The 20,101-nt window shown below is 40.3% G+C and overlaps 1 protein-coding gene across 2 annotated transcripts; it reads left to right on the top strand.

Moving 5' to 3' along the window:
- The first annotated feature begins 554 nt into the window (after nt 1-554).
- On the top strand, nt 555-19,873 carry LOC127692588 (zinc finger protein 431-like). Of its 2 annotated transcripts, none has more exons than XM_052193073.1 (4): nt 555-722; nt 15,881-16,007; nt 16,194-16,254; nt 17,552-19,873. In XM_052193073.1, the coding sequence occupies exons 1-4, from the start codon at nt 639-641 to the stop codon at nt 19,341-19,343; spliced, it is 2,064 nt and encodes a 687-aa protein (XP_052049033.1). In that variant the 5' UTR covers nt 555-638; the 3' UTR covers nt 19,344-19,873. The 2 variants fall into 2 exon arrangements, with proteins under 2 accessions (XP_052049033.1, XP_052049034.1); XM_052193074.1 differs by lacking the exon at nt 555-722 and adding an exon at nt 16,410-16,473 and having other exon boundaries at nt 15,970-16,007.
- The last annotated feature ends 228 nt before the right edge of the window (nt 19,874-20,101 follow it).

Below are 20,101 nucleotides of genomic sequence, written 5' to 3'. Positions count from 1 at the left end.
GCTCTACAGCATACTCCAGCTGAAGAAAGGGATGCCTTTTGTGGGTTTTCCCTTTATAAACGCAAAGCTTATTATTAAACTTAGAGCCCTAATCAGAATCTTTGTCTTGGCTTCATTCTTCTCTCCCCCCCCCACCCCCCACCTTTTCATTTTCAGGCTCCCCTTTCAGGTAAACCCAGTTCGCAGGTGGCTGCTGGATCGCTCCACCCAGCCAGCATTGGTGTGTTAAATATATGCACGTCAGCAGCTGGCCCCGGGTCTGAATCCCAACAAAACTATTGTTTCCCAAAATCTCTCTTTAATTGTTAATATCCTGGGCAGCCTTCCCACTGTGGGACAGACTGATAATTTCACTGCAAGTTGAGTAATGGGCTATGCAAGCTGTCTACCTTGATTCCGAGAAGAAGAAGCCAAACAGCTTACTGAATGAGGGAAGCTCAAGCTGAAGTCAGGACCTGGTGAGCACAGGATCACGGCCCACATAGGGGAGGAGCAAGCAGCTAGGTGCTCGAGTCACTCAAGACTTACTGGCCAATCAGAGCCTTTAGGCGAACCTGCCCGTCAGCGAGAAGGCGGGTTTTTCCGGGTGCGGTGGTGCCGGTTTCGCTTAGTAGCTGAGCAGGCTTGAATGGTCCTGAATGGTGTGCTGTGCTCGCTATGCTCTCTGTCCTGCTGCTGGATGCTGTGGAACATGCTCAGGCAAGCTCCGAAGTTGCTACATGGTGAGCACAGGGTCATCGCCAACAATGGGAAGAAGCGGGGGTCTGAGCAGCGGGAGCTGGCGTGGTGGATCTTTCCCGGGGCTGAGTGGGAATCGGTGACCACTGGTGAGGTCCTGTGAGGTCCTAGCCTGTCGCTGAACCCAGCTGTAGCCTCTGAATAACTTCACTGTCGGGGCTGCATCTGTGAAGAGCATTTGGCTTGTGTGCAGAAAGATCCTTGGCATGATCCCAAACTCAGAGAGTCTTAGTTTCTACAAGTTCTGTTCTTAGCATTTGACATTTAGGTGTACAATCCATTTGGAGTTAATTTTGTGGAGGTTGTAAAAGGCATCTCATATGCTGGGTAGCAATCCAGTATCAAGCTGTGATGTAAAAGAGTAGAATTGATGATGTAAAGCATTTACTAAAGCTTAGGAGATAGTAGAATTCTACCAAGTAGAATTTAGCTGAGGGAGGGCTGCCTGTAAAACATCCTGCAGGTAAGTAATATGCTCAGCAGGGCAGTTAAAGATTAGGATGCTAGGATACACATGTTTGTTCACCAGTATTGTCCAGAAATACGGCACCAAACCTTAACAAAGGAAACAAAGGCCCATCTCCATATCAAAGAGCAGGCCTCTTAACAAGCTGCTCAATGGGTCATTATAGGATCACAATCAACAGTAAGGCCTGGTGTGCCATAAAAGTTCAGTTTTCTTCTTCTAGTGTAGAATAGAGTTTATTCAGGGCATGGGGATGGGAGTTAAGAGGGTAGTAGAGGTAGAAAAGGGCAGAGAGAGTAGAGAAGTAGAGGCCAGCTATGACCAGGTGAAGAGAGGAGGAAAGGAGGTGGGGAAGGTAAGAGCCCAAGAGGGCAAGAGAGAAGCAAGAGGGGAGCAAGAGGCAAGAGAGCAAGAGCTCAGTTTTCTTCTTGAGAAAAGCATAGCTCTGCCACTTGGGCAAGATGATACCTAGTGACAACCATTTGAAAAGTAAAAAAAAGAAGAAGAAGAAAGAAGAAGAAAGAAGAAGAAGGAGAAGAAGAAGAAGAAGGAGAAGAAGGAGAAGAAGGAGAAGAAGGAGAAGGAGGAGAAGGAGAAGGAGAAGGAGAAGGAGAAGAGAAGAGAAAAAAGAAAAAGAAAACACTGTTGTATTGAGTGCTGGCCTGATCAACACTGAGGTCCCCATGTATGGAGAATGACTTAGCTCCTTCTGAAACCCAGGAAGATGCTTGGCAGAGCCTGTAACAGCCTGGGGCCTAGTCCTTGGGAGCTTTCCCTGAGGCCCTAGGTGTAGAGCTCCTTTTTTAGAACCAGGAATGTGCTTGGGAGAACTGGTAATGGTCTGGGGCCTGGGCCTTTGGGAGTGTTTGCTTCAGATTCTGTAAACACAGGTCTTCCCTCCATATGGGGCTGTGCTTATCAGTTCCAAGGCCACTATAGGCTTGGTCAGAAATGTTTTTGTGATACACTGAGTTCCCCTTGTACAGCACTGTTTGATTAGACTCCTCATGAGTGTGTCCCATTGTATAATGCTTATGCTAACTTCATAGTTTCTTCATCTTTCTGCTGACTTCATAGATGTTTCCCATCCCATCTCCTTTTTCCCTCATGTAAATCGTATACATGACGGTATCCTTAAGAAGTTTACTTAGCATAAGAAATAGCTTGTGTAAGACCTCCCCACCCCAGCTTTTATACTTTCTACCTTAACCTTTTCTGATGTTTTTCATCATCTGAGACCTTCCACCTAGGACACTGTCACTAACCTGCTGTGTTAGGGCACTGGTGTACTTAAGAAATGATCCTGGGAATATGTTTGCTGTGTAAATTTCCCACCTGTCTAAGTGGCTAGACTTGCAGTCTCCAGTCTATATTTAAATTGTTCAAAACTTAACCTGGAATCTAAACCTAAAAGAGATTTAAGGTTGGCAGCATATGTGGAATGTAAAATCCATCCTAGTCTGGCTCCTCCTTTAGCATTATGGTTTCTTCTTTTTCCCCCACCCTTAATCCTCTTACCCTGCATCCAACAACCCTCTACCCCCTCCCATTTCACCACCATCACCACCACCACCACCCCCTAACATCAGATAGGAGAAAAACAAGGATGGAGGAGAAAGAGATCCTTGAATCTAGTTTCTTTCCTTATACTGGACTCCCCAGCATGAGTCTAACAGTCTCTGATGTGGCGAGCAAAGATTAAAGATAGGAAAGGTAGAAAGAAGATGCAAAGCCAAGAGTTAGATTTGGGAGGACTACTGGTTAATACTACTGCTGCAGCAGCAACCAGAACTTGAGTTTATTTTTCATAGTCTTTTTATACCCCACAGTACCATAGAATCAAAACCACAAGCTAACAGAAACAATTTTCTAAAATATACACAGAATATCTGTTCTTATCCAGAGGCACCTTCCTTGAGCCTCAGGTGCACCTCCTCTTATCTTTCCATGCCTCATCAGGCTGCAAAATCTTCAAAATCCACTTTGACTGCCTTGATACATACAAAGAATACGGTCAGTTCTAAGGCATAAACAAGGTAGTCAAAGAAAAAGTGTAAATGAAGTTTCCTTGGTTACAGTATTCTGGGTCTTATCAAGATGATCAAGATATGACAAGATTTGAGGAACGAATTCCTCTGCTATAATTTTTTTTTTTTTTTTAGCTTACTTCCTTGTCCTAGCCTAGTGTCCAATATTCTTGCTATTTTCCTAGAAGCAGTACCAAGAGCTCTCCACACCTGGGAGAGAAAATTCTAATAGAATACAAACTTACCATACTAGGGCTCTGTCTGCCCCTAGGGTGGGGTGGAAGGGCAGAGTTGGGAAGGCCTGTGCTGTCTGAGTCATTTAATCTCTATTCCTCCAGTAGGAGAGCTACTACTGTCCTCTGGGCAACCTAGCAACCAGGAGGAGCACCAGTGGAAGGTAGCTTGCAGGTTCTTTTAATATTCTCCTCTGATGCAGTTCATCAGAGAGCTGTGAGGGAGATCACAACCCATGCCATCATGATTGTGGCAGCCACCAAGAACAGGTTGGCTAAGCAATCAGAATCCAACCTGATTGGACTGTGATGCGCTGTGAACCAGTTCTTTTGGTACATGTAGTAGCCTCTGAGCCTGCCCGAGTGTGGATTCCCTGGTGGGGAGGAGGCTCTGCAACTCTGGCTATAAGAAGCTGTGTTGCTTATAATATCACTGCCCAGTGTGCCCATTGCTTTTGATGTGCAGAAGACAGATTTCAAAGCTGAAAATCTGGTTTCTAGAAATACTGAACATTGTATTGCAAATTCAGTTTTGTGTGTAAATTTTACAAATAGTTTAGAAACTGATAGAGATGAGGTTATGGAGATCATCCTTCAGCAATATTTGGTTAAAATCCTTTTACCTTTTCCCTATCACCAGTCACAATGAATGGAGTCATTCAGGGAAATTCAGTTCCAGGGTCCAAAAAGTTTCTGAGATGCAGAGGTTTCTTAAGTGTGCCTGGTGGTGGTGTACAGGTGGGTAGGGCAGATTCTACATCATGTACTATAATCCACGTGGCAGGAAGCAGACATTAAATTATTCTTCAGCCTTGGTTTGTGTGTGGGCTCAGTAGGGCTAGGTTTGTGGGAGATCACAAGGGGGCATTAGGTGCTGCAGACCCGTAGCCCACCTTTCTGATCACCTCCATACAGAGAGAGCTCTAGAGCATGGGACCTCTTTTTGGAAGTGAGGTCAGTAGTGGCTGGAGGGTCAGAAATGTTAAGGGTCACTTTGAGTTATTTTTGTGGGAGTTGCAAAGTCTGTGTTTACTCCATTTGTATACACATGCAATCATAGGTAATATTGGTCATGTTGACATTTTTCCTGGCTGAGTTTCTTTAGGTCTTTTGATTAAAACTTGACTATAATTTGGGGCTGTTCTTGGCTTTTTTCTCTACATCTCATTTTTTCACAAATGCAAAGTTTTTGATTGTTATAGCTCTGTGATAAATACAGATGGAATTTATATTGTGCCAAAATGTGTACTATTCATAATTCTAATGACAATTCTAGATTTTTTTCACAGGGCAAATAGCTTTGGAATCAACTTTCCTGTTAGAGTTTTCTTTAGAATGTTTTGAATTTATGCTGTAAATTAAACATACCCAACATACTTTTTTAAAAACATCACTATAATGGTGTTGTTTACAGTTGTTAATGTGTGGAACTGAAACTGATGTGAAATAATGTACAAAGCCATAGAAAGAGGACTTTAGCATAGACTTTAGTGACACAGAATACATTGTTAGGGTTACATAAATGATATCTCACTAACTATAACTTAATTGAGAAAACAAAAAGTGAAAATAAAACATTGTCTAGAATTGAACAATGAATAAGGATATGAATTAGCAATAATAACAGGATTGTGAATTAGCAATAAACTCTAATAGCAGTAGGTTGGGATTTTCCATAGATATCAACTAAAATTAGTTAAGACAATTTTTCATAGTTGATATAAAATTGCACATATTTAATATATGTATTCCGATACATTTGGATAGAATACCTATACCCATACAACCCCATTCTACTGAGTTCCCATAAAAATGACAGAATTGCCATGGGTTCTAGCAGTCTCCTCTGTATAGTATCCATGCACTTGAGATTAGTTTTAAGAAGCACCAGAATTCTCATGTTCATTGCAGTTGTATTCATGGTTGTCTAACCTCAGTGCTCGTTTGTTGAGGACAAGCTGGGTGCCTCAAGGGGACCTTGTACTAAAGTAATGAAGGCAATAGCAATGGTTAAAGGATTAAGCACTTGTAAATACTCTCACAGTCAGTACTGTATTGGTCATAAAATGGCATGTAATTACAGCTTAAGCATTGTCAGCCCATTTCTTTTTCCCTTATAATTTTAATCTTTAGTGCACTCTTACTGTCAGATGGATATGAGAACTTGAACCATCTTGTCTACCTTGCAGATAGCAATCAAAAATGAAGGGTGGCCAAGCCAGCTCAGTCAGTCAGAAGGATCTCAGGGGAGGGAACAAGGATTGAAAAGAAGACAATTAGACTACACTATAATATGACTCCAGCCAGTGCTGAGGGTGAAGCGGTTTTATTTTTCTCAAGCCTGCTTTTATATCATTTTAAGTGCATGCAAATAATAAGGTCAGTTCTAGGTCAAGGAACAAACATGGCTATAAGCAAAGTCCTGTGATCTTTGTTATTGGAGGCTTATCAGGATGACCAAGATAAAGAATGCCTCTCATTCCTAGGCTGAATTCACCTTGAGCTTTGTATTAACCCAAATGTAAATATTCTTGTCTGAGCCTACTTTCTAAATCCTTGTCCAAAATCAAATTCCTGCCTGAACCTACTTCCTTGTCCTAGCTCAATGTCAAATTCCTGCCAAATTCCCACAGAAGGGCAGAAAGCACAGAATCTAGCACAGAATCCTCTTCAAAGGGTTTTTCTAATGTTCATTTAGAACATTATGTGGAGAAGAGAAATGAAATATCTACACTTTCTGTAACAAGAGTTGTTATAGATGGGAAGCAAATGTGGTATTGTAGTATACTGTAAAAATGCAAAAAGTGGATTTATTTTCTGCTAATGAGTCATACTGCATGAAAAAGTAAAAATGAGTTTAAGAACAGACTGACTTGTTTGAATTTAAATATTGATGATAAATTACAGTTGAACAAACATGTAATAGTCTTAGATAATTGACTCATCTCTTTGTTTTCGCTACATTAAGTAACTTATCTTAGATGGTAACACTTTGATTTTGCTTTGGAGAATGTGTTTAAACATTTAACATTTTTATACATTGGTTTATTTATTCTTAATGCATAATATAATATAGCAATTTTGTACAACATTGAATTTTTATTTTTATTGAATAGTTATTCAAACACTAGTTTTTCTTGAAAACAATCAAGAGTATTCATTTGGAATGAAATGAGAAGCACTGTAATTCCACATTCCAAACTAGTGAAAGCTAACACAAGAAAATGATTGCTTTTATTTCCTAAATGATATATATTTCACATTGCTGAGAGCAAAGCTTCTGATTTCACAGATATAAACTGAGCCCAAGATGAGCTTGTTATGAACTCCTGTGATCACATTGTGAACACAGAAACTATCCAATTTACTTGGGGGTTGGTGGGGTGTTGGGGAGAGAGAAGGTGTTTCTAATTATGGTGTGGCTCCAAATTCTAATTATGGTTTGTTCCCAAATGATGAAAATAAAGTTAGTTTTAGAAAGAAGCACTCATGTTTGAAAGCAATGTCTAATTGAGTAGCTGACAAAATGATGAATCAGGGAAAGATCTGACAGAATAGGATATGCCCAACTCTCAAGAGAGAAGATAGGGAAGAGAGGCAACATAAGAGGAAGCAGCTCAGAGGGTGAGAGGAGAAGTCAGTTTTACCTGGAGAGTTTACAGAGACAGGCTAAAGAGAGAACAAGCTAGACACAGGTGAAGAAAGAACGAGCTAGAGAATGAGAGTGTTCCAGAAGATGAGAACAGATTGCTAGAGTTCATTTGAGGCCAAGCACTGCAATTCGGTCAGAAGTGAAAGAAGCAGTTTGAATCGGTTAGCATGAAGAGGAGTTTGAGTCAGAACAGCTGAGTTGACCAGCCAGCCAAAGTGTGTGGTGGGGGGGGGTGGGGGGTGGGGGTGGCGGGGTGTCCAGGTTTCTCTTTCTGTAACCTGTAGAGTACCTTCTCTCCTCAAAGAGACTAGAACACAGGGGTGAAGGCTCCAAGCCTGCCCCAGCTTGATTTCTACAGTCAGTGAACTGTGTGAAAATTGTCCTCTTTGATGGGGCCCTGCTGTCAGTTATCTGAGAGCAAAGTTTTGTCCTAGCATCAGCATGGATTGTTTAAGGATCTCCAAGGGACCACATTGGCCAACAGTTCAAATGTAACCCATTCCCAACATTGAAACCCTGACTAACTACAAAGGATGGTTAGTTCAGACTCCTTATCCTCCACTACTTGGGGTCTTCATTAGGGTCATCCTTTAGCATCCAGGAAGTTGCTATTGTACTGGGTTTTTACACTTATCCCCAAATTATCCCTAATTCCAACTGTTTCTCCCTGCATTGTACTTTACCCCTGCATCCCCCCAACTGATTCCTCCCATTCCTGTTCCCATCAAACTCCAGTCTACTCACAAAAACTACTCAATTTCCCTCTTAGAAGGAGATCTTTCCCATAGCCCACCCCTTTACCTAGCCTCTCTGGGTTTGTGTAGTACGGCTTGATTATTAATTACCTAATAAGTAATATCCACTTATAAGTGAATACATGCCATGTTTGTCATTCTTGGTATGGGATACCTTACTTAGGTTGGCTTTTTTTAGTTGCATTTACTTGCCTGTAAATTCATGTTGTCATTTTTTTAAACAGCTGAGTGATATGCCATTGTACCACATTTTTTGTTTGTCCATTCTTTAGTTGAGGTATATTTAGGTTGTTTCCAGTTTCTGGCTAGTATGAATAAATATGCTATGAACATAGTTGAGCAAATGTCCTTGTGGTGGGTGGAGCACCTTTTGGATAGATTCCCAAGAGCAGTATAGCTGGGTTTTGAGATAGTTGGATTCTCAGTGTTCTGAGGAACCACGATTCTGAGGAAATACTGATTTCCATAGTGGCTATATTAGTTTGTACCCCACAAGCAGTGGAGAGTTGTTCCCCTTTCTCTACAATCTTTCTAGCATGAGCTGTCACTTGTATTATTGATCTTAACCGTTCTGACATGTACAAGATAGATTCTCAAAGTAGTTTTGATTTGCATTTTCCTAATGACTAAGATGGTAATGATTTCTTTAAGTATTTTTTAGCTTTTTGAGATTCCTCTGTTGGGAATTCTCTGTTTAGATCTATACCCCATTTTTTAATTGAAATTTTTTGCTTTGGAAAGCCTAGTTTCTTGAGGTCTTTGTATATTAGGCCTCTATAAGATGTGGATTTAGTTTTTAAAAACAATCTTTGCCTATTCTTTAGTGTCTTAGGGTTTCTATTCCTGCACAAACTTCATGACCACGAAGCAAGTTGAGGAGAAAAGGGTTTATTGAACTTACACGTACATGCTGCTATTCATCACTAAACAAGTCAGGACTAGAATTCAAGCAGGAGCTGATGCAGAGGCCATGGAGGGATGCTTTTTACTGGCTTGCTTCCTCTGGCTTGCTCAGCCTGGTCTCTTATAGAACCCAAGAATACCAGCCCAGGGATGGTACTATCCACAAGAGGCCCTCCCCCCTTGATCACTAATTGAGAAAATGCCCCACAGTTGAATCTCATGGAGGCACTTCCCCGACTGAAGCTCCTTTCTCTGTGATAACTCCAACCTGTGTCAGGTTGACACACAAAACCAGCCAGTACAATCGACCCCTTGTCAACTTGACACACAAACATCACCATTAAGCTTCAACCCTTACTTTCTTATTCATCCCCAAGATCTAAATAACTTTAAAAGTCCCACAGCCTTGTATATTAAAAGTTCAATCCCTTTAAAATATTCAATATCTTTTAAAATTCAAGGTCTTTTAAAAATTCAAAATCTCTTAACTGTAGACTCCACTGAATTACCTTCTTTCTTCAAGAGGGAAAAATATCAGGGCACAGTCACAATCAAAAGCAAAATCAGACTTCAACCATCCAATGTCTGGGATCTAACTCACAATCTTCTGGGCTCCTCCTAGGGCTTGGGTCACTTCTCCAGCCCTGCCTTTTGTAGCATACACCTTGTCTTCTAGGCTCCAGCTGCGTGTATTCCACTGCTGCTGCTGTTCTTGGTGGTCATTCATGGTACTGACATCTCCAAACCACTGATGTCTTCCACTGTAACTAGGCTTCACTAATAGCCTCTCATAGGGTCTCTTCATGGTGCCAAGCCTCAACTCCTTTGCATGACCCCTTCAAGTCCTGGGTTATCAATTGCAACTGTGACTGCACCTTCACCAATGTCCTTCAACGGCCTCTCAGAATGTGAAGCATCAAAACCTTCATGCCTTCAAAACCAGTACCACCTGGGTGACTCTTAAACATTACCAAGTCCAGCCACAGCATGAGGTACAACCTTGGTTATCTCTGGAACATAGTCTCTGTGTGCTCCTAGAAAACGCTTCCCAGAACAGGTCACCTCAATGATGCTGGTCTCTTCTTAATTACCGCTAGTTTCTTAGCTCCAGCTAACCAGCATCAATAGTCCCAGTAATGCAAAGTTTTTGCTTTAGTAGTTGTGGTATCTTGTTAATCACAGCTGGTTCTTCAGCCCCAGCTGAATCTTCACAATCGAAATAGCAGCAGCCCTGATAAGAGTCTTTAATCTTCCCTCTGAAATTTCACAAGCCAGGCCTCCATCCTCTACACCGTTCTCAACATTCTCTTCCAAGCTCCTGTACAACATCCCAAAGAGTTCTTAACACCAAATGGATCTTCTAGCCCAAAGTTCCAAAGTTCTTCCACAGTTCTCAAAACATGGTCAGGTTGTCACAAGAATACCCCACTATGCTTTTACCAATTTGTCTTAGTCAGGGTTTCTATTCCTGCACACACATCATGACCACAAAGCAAGTTGGGGAGAAAATGGTTTATTGAGCTTACACTTACTTGCTGCTGTTCATCACTAAAGGAAGTCAGGACTGGAACTCAAGCAGGTCAGGAAGCAGGTGCTGATGCAAAAGTCATGGAGGTATGCTTCTTACTGGCTTGCTTCCCCTGGCTTACTCAGCCTGCTCTCTTATAGAACCTAAGAATACCAGTCCAGGGATGGTACCACCCACAAGAGGCCACTTTGATCACTAATTGAGAAAATGCCCCACAGCTGGATCTCACGGAGGCACTTTCCCAACTGAAGCTCCTTTCTCTGTGATAACTCCAGCCTGTGTCAAGTTGACACACAAAACCAGCCAGTACACTTAGGCTGCCTGTATGTCCAATAGACTGGGTTTTGCCATTTCTACTCTACTTTCTATTACTTGCAAAATGGAGAAACAGAGTACACAGGATGAGTATTGGCCTGTAATTTTTTTTTTGGGGGGGGGGTCCAGACAGGGTTTCTCTGTGTAACCCTGGCTGTTCTGGAACTCACTCTATAGACCAGGCTGGCCTCGAACTCAGAAATCCACCTGCCTCTGCCTCCCAAGTGCTGGGAATAAAGGCGAGCACCACCACTGCCTGGCTTGGCCCATAATTTGTTTTTTTGTTTGTTTGGGTTTTGGGGGGAGGGTTGTTTTGTTTTGTTTTGTTTTGTTTTTTGGATTTGGTTTTTTCGAGACAGGGTTTCTCTGTGTAGCCCTGGCTGTCCTGGAACTCACTCTGTAGACCAGGCTGGCCTCGAACTCAGAAATCCACCTGCCTCTGCCTTCCAGAGTGCTGGGATTACAGGCGTGTGCCACCACCGCCTGGCTTGGCCTATAATTTCTTAAATTTTTTATTATAGTCTTGTACTTAATGTTTAAAAGACTTATATGTTTGTCTGTCTTTCTGTCTCCTTTAATTTGTGGTGCTATGTTGTGTGATTTTATTCATTATAATCTAGTTATATTGTTGTTTCTCTGGAAAATGATAGGCATTCACCTATTTTTGTCTTCTGAAAACTTACTATGAGCTTCTTGGGTTTTTGATACCCAAGGAAACCTTGAGGAAACAGTTTTAGTTTCCTCTTCTTTACCCTGAATTGCCTCTCCTCATTTCTTGGCAACTCTGTCTTCGGGTTGTTGCAATTAGCAATTTTGGGGGTTTTGCTACTTAAGTGATTGATATGGTTAACACATTTGATTTGGGTTTTTTAAACTTTCTGACATATTATTGTCTCTGTATTCTAATTAGCTTCAGTTGTCAGTATTTTGGAGCCTACAGTCACCTGAGGGAGTCTCACTCAAGGTTATGCCCTCATCAAAATGGCTGGAGGCTGTGTCCGTGAGAGATTGTGTTGAGTGATGATTGATGTGGGAAGGCTCTTCCACTGAGGGTGGCAGGATCCCTAAGTGGGCCTGGGCTACATAAGAGAGCTAGCTGAGCATGAGTGACCTAGCAAGAGGGCAAAGCAGGAAACAATGTTTGTCCATGGTTTTTGCCTTATTTTCTTAAGTTTGAGTTTCTATCCTAAGCTCCCAAAATGATGGATCTGACAGGACCAAACAAGTGAACGTGTTCATTATCTGAAAAGCTTTTGGTTAGATTTAAGCAAAGTAGCAGAGTAGCAAGTTAGAACCAAGGGTGCGGGGACCGCAAAAAGTGATTTTGTTGCTGGACAGAAACTGGTAATGTTCTTCTTTGGAGGAATGTTGAAGATATCAGAACTTGAGATGGCAAACAGCATAGAAAGCTGTACTCAGAGCTTAAATGACTGTTGTTGTAGCATCTGGAAGATTGAAGTTTGCAAGTAATGCAGACAGAAGCTGAGGTCATAGGATTTCTGTTGAAAATAGACTCCATGAAAATTTAGCTAGAGGTCATTTGTGTGGTAATTTGACTCCAAATCTTTCCTATTCTTCTCATGCTCTAAGAAATTGAATAAGGCAGAATTAAAAAACAATTGGCTGGGGGACTGGAGAGATGGCTCAGCGGTTAAGAGCACTGACTGCTGTTCCGAAGGTCCTGAGTTCAAATCCCAGCACCCACATGGTGGCTCACAACCATCCGTAATGAGATCTGACTCCCTCTTCTGGTGTGTCTGAAGACAGCTACAGTGTACTTAGATATAATAATAAATAAATCTTTTAAAAAAAATAATTGGCTGTACTTCTTAGATGGAATATTGAATCTGTTGGATGATTATTACTAGTAACTCATTCAGGACTACAATGAAAAAAAAGCAACAAGTTGAGCAGAAATAAATGGCAAAGTCTGTGACTTGTAAAGAAAAACAGCACTGGGTAGTTTGAAATGGCAGCCAAATGCTGAGACAGAGTCCTGAAAGCCTAAGAAGGTGTCATAAAGGAAACATACCCTCCTGCTAAGCCTTCAATGAATGGAAGTAGGAGTAGGCAAAATGATTCCTAGTCCCTGGAAGGAATGTCATACAAAACCTGCTACAACTGTGGTCCAAGCATGGGGGAGTCCATCCCAATTTAGAATACAAACTTGGCAGGAACACCCAATTTCTGGAAATAAGAAAGATGTTAAAATTAAGGTCATGGGTTCTTCCCCTGTGTTTTCAGTTCAGCCCTGTTCCAGCCATCTATGTTTGTCAGAGTCAGAGCCCCAGTAAGGGAGGATACTGTCAGAGTGCATTGCATGAACCTGTGAGGATGAAGCCTGAGTTGTATTTTGAGACCACAAGATGTTGAGATACCCAAGCTATGAGACAACTGCTATGGAGAGCTGCATATAGGGAGTTCAAGTAACTAACTGACAGATGTATGAGAAGTTTCAGGGATAGGGCCATTAAGCCTTTTGAAACGGAGGCCCCTTGTGTCTGAGGCAGAGTTACAGGGTTTGGTGTTTGTCCTCCTGGGTTTCCTGCATTGTCCCAGTCTTCCCTCACTGTGTACACATTACTTTCTATTGGAATGGGAAGGGGCATTCTGTGCCTTTGTATGTTGGAAAGATATAACTTGCTTTGTGATTTTACAAGATGTAGCAATCAAGAGTGTCAGAAGAGGGGCTGGAGAGATGGCTCAGCAGTTAAGAGCACTGGCTGCTTGCTCTTCCAGAAGTCCTGAGTTCAATTCCAAGCAGCCACATGGTGGCTCATAACCATCTGTAATGGGATCTGATGCCCTCTTCTGGTGTGTCTGAAGATAGCTACAGTGTACTCATAAATGAAATAAACAATTTTTTTTTGTGTTTGTTTTTTTGAGACAGGGTTTCTCTGTATAGCTCTGGCTGTTCTGGAACTCACTCTGTAGACCAGACTGGCCTTGAACTCAGAAATCCTCCTGTCTCTGCCTCCCAAGTGCTGGGATTAAAGGCATGCTCTATCACGGCTGACAAATCTTAAAAAAAAAAAAAAAAAAAAAAAAAAAAAAACTGAGTGTCATAAAAGTCTTTGGACATTTGAAGAATGCACAAGATGCTGCAGACTATTAGGGTCATTGAAGTTAAACTAAGTGCATTTTCATCATGGATGACCATGATCAGAATGTAGTTGATTGAGTCAAAAAGCTCCCAGATAGGGTGATGTCTTTGAACACTTGTTTCTCTTTTGTGGCTTTCTTTGGGAGATCTTATAATATTAGGGTCCAAGAATCACTGAAGGAAGACCCCAACTCAAATAGTATGCAAAAGTGTTTTATTCTGCAGAATTCTATCATACAGGGGTCTACCATTCACTATGATTGATGCAGACATGTGAGCTTTACAAGCTCAATTTAAAGCCAGTTAGGGGAATTCCAGAGGGGAGTAGGTGAACTTTATTCTAATTGGTCGGCTCAATTTCCAGGGGTATGGGTGTCTTTGAGATTGGTTAAGGTTCTGGGGAATTTGGGGGACTTTTTGGAACCAATACTGACTAACTATTCTTGGTTTAGGCTTAACGCAGGACTGGTGGCAGAAGCAGCTCCTGGAAGCTCCTGACTGGCTGCCTGTGAGGGTGGTTTTCCTGGAATTGACTTTTCCAGTTCTAGGAAACAGAAACTTAGGCCTATTCTCCCAAACTGTCAGTTTGCAGCTTGTTATGGAGTCAGCCTGGCTCTGGCCAACTCAGTCCTCTCAATCAAAGCCTTTGTAGAAGGAAAGTTTCTACATTGCTTATTGGGGATGAGATTTGAGTATCTATAAACTCAAGCCATTTCCTGTGTGTGTGTCTACTGTGTTATAGTTGTACCTGATCAGTCAGCTTCCTTCTTATGTTGTCTTGCCTTCACCATTATATACTCTATCCCTAAATCACATAAGATGCAGTTGAAGCAATTGTTATTCAGCGCTAAGCTATTTTGCAAGCCTGGTGTTTTTATAATTTTAATTTGATTGTTTTTGTTTTTGAGGACAAAGTTTCTCTATGTAGCCCCAGCTGTCCTGAAAGTAGGTGTGTAGAACATGTGGCCTCAAACTTAAAAGTCCACCTGACTCTGGCTCCAGAGTTCTGGGATTAAATGTGGCCCAACATGCCTAGCTGTTTGTTTGTTTGTTTGTTTGTTTTTATATTATTGGCTGATGTTATAGAATGTAGGTTTTGGTACCTGTAAAGCATCTGATGTTGTGTTAATCTTCATCCATGTTGTGAATTTTAAAATTTGCCAGAGCGAATATTCTGTTTCTCAGTATGGCATGTATTCATGATATCAATACTGCCTGACTTTTACTGCCTGAGCTTTCTGAGTCACTGGGTTGCAGGTGCATAACATTCTTCCTACCTGTTGTGTTTGTTTTGATATTTTAAATGAATATGAGTATTTTGTCTGTATGCATGAATATGCACATCATGTATGCCTGGTCCCCATAGTAGTCAGAATATGGCTTCAGAATTCCCAAACTTGGAGTAATAGATAGTTGTGAGGAAGCCCCATTGTAACTACTGGCAATTGAGCCCAGCTTGCAAGACCAGCAAGAGCTCTTCACTGCTGAGCCATCTCCTGTCCTATGTAGGATCAACACTTACATTGCCAATATTTTCGTCTGTCTATTTATATCTGTTTAAAGATGCATCCCCTTTTAGTAGTATCTCGTTACTGTTACAAATTAAACTGGGACACTTCAGGATTCTAGAAGATGAATAGAGAACTGGAGTGAATGTGTAATTCTTTGTAGGAACTCCAATAAAAACCTCTGAGTCCTTTCTATCTTTCTTGTTTGTTTGATTGATTATTTCAGGGGAGACAGGGTCTATGTATCTCTGTTTGTCCTGGATAGACCAGAGGTATACCTGCCTCTGCTTCCTGAGTGCTGGGATTAAAGGTGTGAACTAATAGGTTCAGCTTGCCCATCATTTTTTTGTAGTTAGTAATTGTTCATACAATTCTCTGATGTGCACTTAGTACTGCTTGCCCCCTCTCTCTGTGTGTTAATTAGCATTTCTCTTGTAAGGCTGTAGTCTATTCAAAGAGCACAGAAATGACAGAGGTGAACCTTATTACTCAGTTTCCTTCTAAGATGACTTGGTAATTACATTAAAACTTCTCAGTCATGAAGTCAGTGAGGGAAGCACCAGAATTATACAAATATATTGTCAATGAAGCATACATTTATGGTGATGTTGGTATCGTGTTTTCTGTTGTACACATATATGGAATATTTTAGGATGCATTGACCTATGATGACGTGCATGTGAACTTCACTCGAGAAGAATGGGCTTTGCTGGATCCTTCACAGAAGAGTCTCTACAAAGATGTGATGTTGGAGACCTACAGGAACCTCGATGCTGTAGGTATGACTGAATTTTCTTTCACTTTTTAAAATAAGGGAACAACTGTTTCTTTGTTATTTATGCTTTTCTGTAATTTCAGTTGAGAATGAGGAAGAATGATGTGAATAAATCAAGTTTCCTAAAGATAGTAACTTAAATTTGACTAATTTCCAATAATATATCATATTTTCTGGTACTATATTTTAGGCTACAATTGGGAAGACCAAAATACTGAAGAACATTGTCAAAGTTCCAGAAGACATGGAAGGTAATTTTCATGTGCAAGTTGGTATGAATATGCCTCTGAAGAAATGTTATTGTGTCCTGGAACTTTTAAAGAAAAGCAACAGTGTGGGGAAAAAAAGCACTTCTTTAAGTGTATTGATTATTAAATTCTCACAAATCCTTCTACCTCCATGTCAGGTGTCTACTTTGTGTTTTCGAGGCATTTCTTTAAAAAAGAAGACAAGGGACAATGCCTTAACAGGTATTGCCATTTGAATCATAACCATATTACTGCTACTCTGTAGACCTGCCAATCTAGTCTCATACCACTCATATATTGCAAAAGATATATATTAGGTGATATATAATATATATGTTTTTAATAAGCAAATATTCCATAGTAAAGCTGATTGCTCATATAGTAACATTGCTAAGTTTAAGTGAGAGGGGCAGTTTATGAGAGTCAAAATGTTGAGGAGAAACTTCAGTTCCTATACCATATGTGTATGATGAACAAACAGCCAAATTATATGAATGCAATGTGGAAATCTTTTATTTGTTATTCTTTTTTTAATAGGTATATCCTGTGTCACAATGGATACAAGACATGTGAGCATAGGGATATTGAAAGAAACAATGTACCCCTCTCTCTCCCAGAACTATTAAAATATATGTAGTAGTCCACATTTGAGCAAACTTTCTCATTGTGATACAAATTTATAATTAGTTGGTTTTCCAACTTCAGTTGGTATATATCCATAAACTCACACTGCAGAAAATCCCTATGAGTACTAGGATTGTAGAAATTATTTTCTGTTTATACTGGTTCACTTTGCCAATGTAGTATGAAAATGTAGTGTATTTTACAATATAGGAAAATTTATGAATGTATTCAATGTGGTAAAGCTCCGAGCTCTTCCATTTCTCTTCAAATTTGTGAAAAATCTCATAGAGAAAAAAGGATGCTACAAATGTGAGCCATGTAATAACACTCTTACAGGTATGCAAAACAACCCATAATGAAGAGGAAACCATGAATGTAAACAAAGTGATAAAAATCTTAAGATGTGCCAGGTGGTGGTGGCACACACCTTTAATCCCAGAACTTGGGAGGCAGAAGCAGGCGGATTTCTTGAGTTCGAGGCCAGCCTGGTCTACAGAGTGAGTTCCAGGACAGCCAGGGCTACACAGAGAAACCCTGTCTCGGAAAAAAAAAAAATCTTAAGATGTGATATCTCTTTACAATTAGACCAAATTAGAAAATTTATTCCTACAGATAAAAAGATTAATCGGTTTAGTTAATGTGGTAAAGCTTTCACATGTGCCAATTATCTTTGCAGGCATGAAAGAAGTCGTACTGGAGAGAAACCCTCTGAAAATACTCAGTGTGGTAAAGCCTTTGCATATCACAGTTATCCTCAAAGGCATGAAAGAATTCATACCGGAGAGAAACCTTATGAAGGTATTCAGTATGGTGAAGCCTTTGCACAACACAGTTATCTCCAAAAGCATAAAATAATACATACTGGAGAGAAACCCTACAAATGTAATCAATGTGGTAAAGCTTTTGCACACCATCGTAATCTTGGAATGCATAAAATAATACATACTGGAAAGAGACCCTACAAATGCAATCAATGTGGTAAAGCCTTTGCACGACACTGTCATCTCAATATGCATATAATAACACATACTGGAGAGAAACCTTACAAATGTGATCAGTGTGGTAAAGCTTTTACATCTCATAGTGCTCTCCAAGTACATAAGAGAACACATACTGGAGAGAAACCCTACAAATGTGATCAATGTGGTAAAGCCTTTGCACATCATTGTCATCTCCAAGTACATAAAAGAATACATACTGGAGAGAAACCTTACAAATGTGATCAATGTGGTAAAGCCTTTGTAGGTCAGAATGATCTTAAAAGACATGAAAGAATTCATACTGGAGAGAAACCTTACAAATGTAATGAATGTGGTAAAGCCTTTACGTGTAACAGTAGTCTCCGAACACATAAAGCCATACATACTGGAGTGAAACCTTATGAATGTAAGCAATGTAGTAAATCCTTTGCCTCTCACAGTCAACTTCAAAAACATGAAAGAATTCATACTGGAGAGAAACCTTACAAATGTAGTGAATGTAGTAAAGCCTTTGTAGGTCAGAATGATCTTAAAAGACATGAAAGAATTCATACTGGAGTGAAACCTTATGAATGTAAGCAATGTAGTAAATCCTTTGCCTCTCATGGTCAACTTCAACAACATAAAAGAATTCATACTGGAGAGAAACCTTACAAATGTAATCAATGTGGTAAAGCCTTTGCATATCAAAGTTATTTCCAAGTACATAAAGCAACACATACTGGAGAGAAACCCTACAAATGCAATCAATGTGGTAAAGCCTTTGCCTCTCATGTTCAACTTCAAAGACATGAAAGAATTCATAATGGAGAGAGACCTTACAAATGTAATGAATGTGGTAAAGCCTTTGCACGACACTGTCATCTCAAAATGCATATAATAACACATACTGGAGAGAAACCTTACAAATGTGATCAATGTAGTAAGACCTTTGCATATCATAGAACTCTCCAAGTACATAAAGTAACACATACTGGAGAGAAACCCTACAAATGTAATCAATGTGGTAAAGCCTTTGCACACAATCACAATCTTGGAATGCATAAAATAATACATACTGGAAAGAAACCCTACAAATGCAATCAATGTGGTAAAGCCTTTGTACGACACAGTCATCTCAAAATGCATAAAATAACACATACTGGAGAGAAACCTTATAAATGTAATCAATGTGGTAAAGCCTTTCCATATCAAAGTACTCTCCGAGTACATAAAAGAACACATACTGGAGAGAAGCCCTATGAATGTAATCAATGTGGCAAAGCCTTTGCATATCAAAGTTACTTCCAAGTACATAAAAGAATACATACTGGAGAGAAACCCTATGAATGTAAACAATGTAGTAAATCCTTTGCCTCTCATGTTCAACTTCGAAAACATGAAAGAATTCATACTGAAGAGAAACCTTACAAATGTAGACAAAATAGTAAAGCCTATTCACAATCAAGTCACCTCCAACTACATAAAAGAACACATACTAAAGAGTAAACTGGACTGAAGAGATGGCTCAGCTGTTAAGAGTACCGACTGTTCTTCCAGAGGTCCTGAGTTCAATTTCCATCAACCACATGGTGGCTCACAAACATCTTTAATAGGATCCAATGCCCTCTTCTGGTGTGTCTGAAGACAGCTACTGTGTACTCATGCATAAAATAAGTCTTTTTTAAAAAGAAAGAAAAAAGTAACCCTATGAATATAACCAATAGGGTAAAGCCTTTACAGTGATCTTGAAAGGTGTGGTGCTTTAAATATACTTGGCCCATGGCACGTGGCAGTATTAGGAAGTATAGCCTTTCTGGAGTAGATGTGGCATGTCACTATAGGGGTGGACTCTGAGATTCTATGCTTAAACTCCGCCCAGGGCAGAAGAATCTTCTGGCTGCCTTCTGATCAAGATGTAGAACTCTGTCTCCTCCAGCACCATGTCTGTTTGGACACTGCTGTTCTTTCTGCCTTGATGATAATAGACTGAACCTCTGAATCTGTGTACTACCCCCAATTAAATGTCCTTTATAAGAGTTGCCTTGGTCATGGTATCTTCACAGCAATAAAACCCAAAATAAAACAAACAGCATAAAAGATACCACACTGGAGAGAAACTGACAAGCAGATAGATGTCTGCATGTTTAATAACAGAAATAACATGTTTTAAATAGTCTCTTCTTCCTTTCCTTCTGTTCTCTCCTTTCACTTTTCCTCATCTATATTCTTTTACATCTCCTTTTCCTTTCCATTTCTTTTTTTTT

Source organism: Apodemus sylvaticus, chromosome 9 (genome assembly GCF_947179515.1).
Source record: "Apodemus sylvaticus chromosome 9, mApoSyl1.1, whole genome shotgun sequence".
Taxonomy (NCBI): Eukaryota; Metazoa; Chordata; class Mammalia; order Rodentia; family Muridae; genus Apodemus; species Apodemus sylvaticus.
Note: the sequence above shows the minus strand (reverse complement) of the source record. Positions and strands in the feature narration are given on the sequence as shown.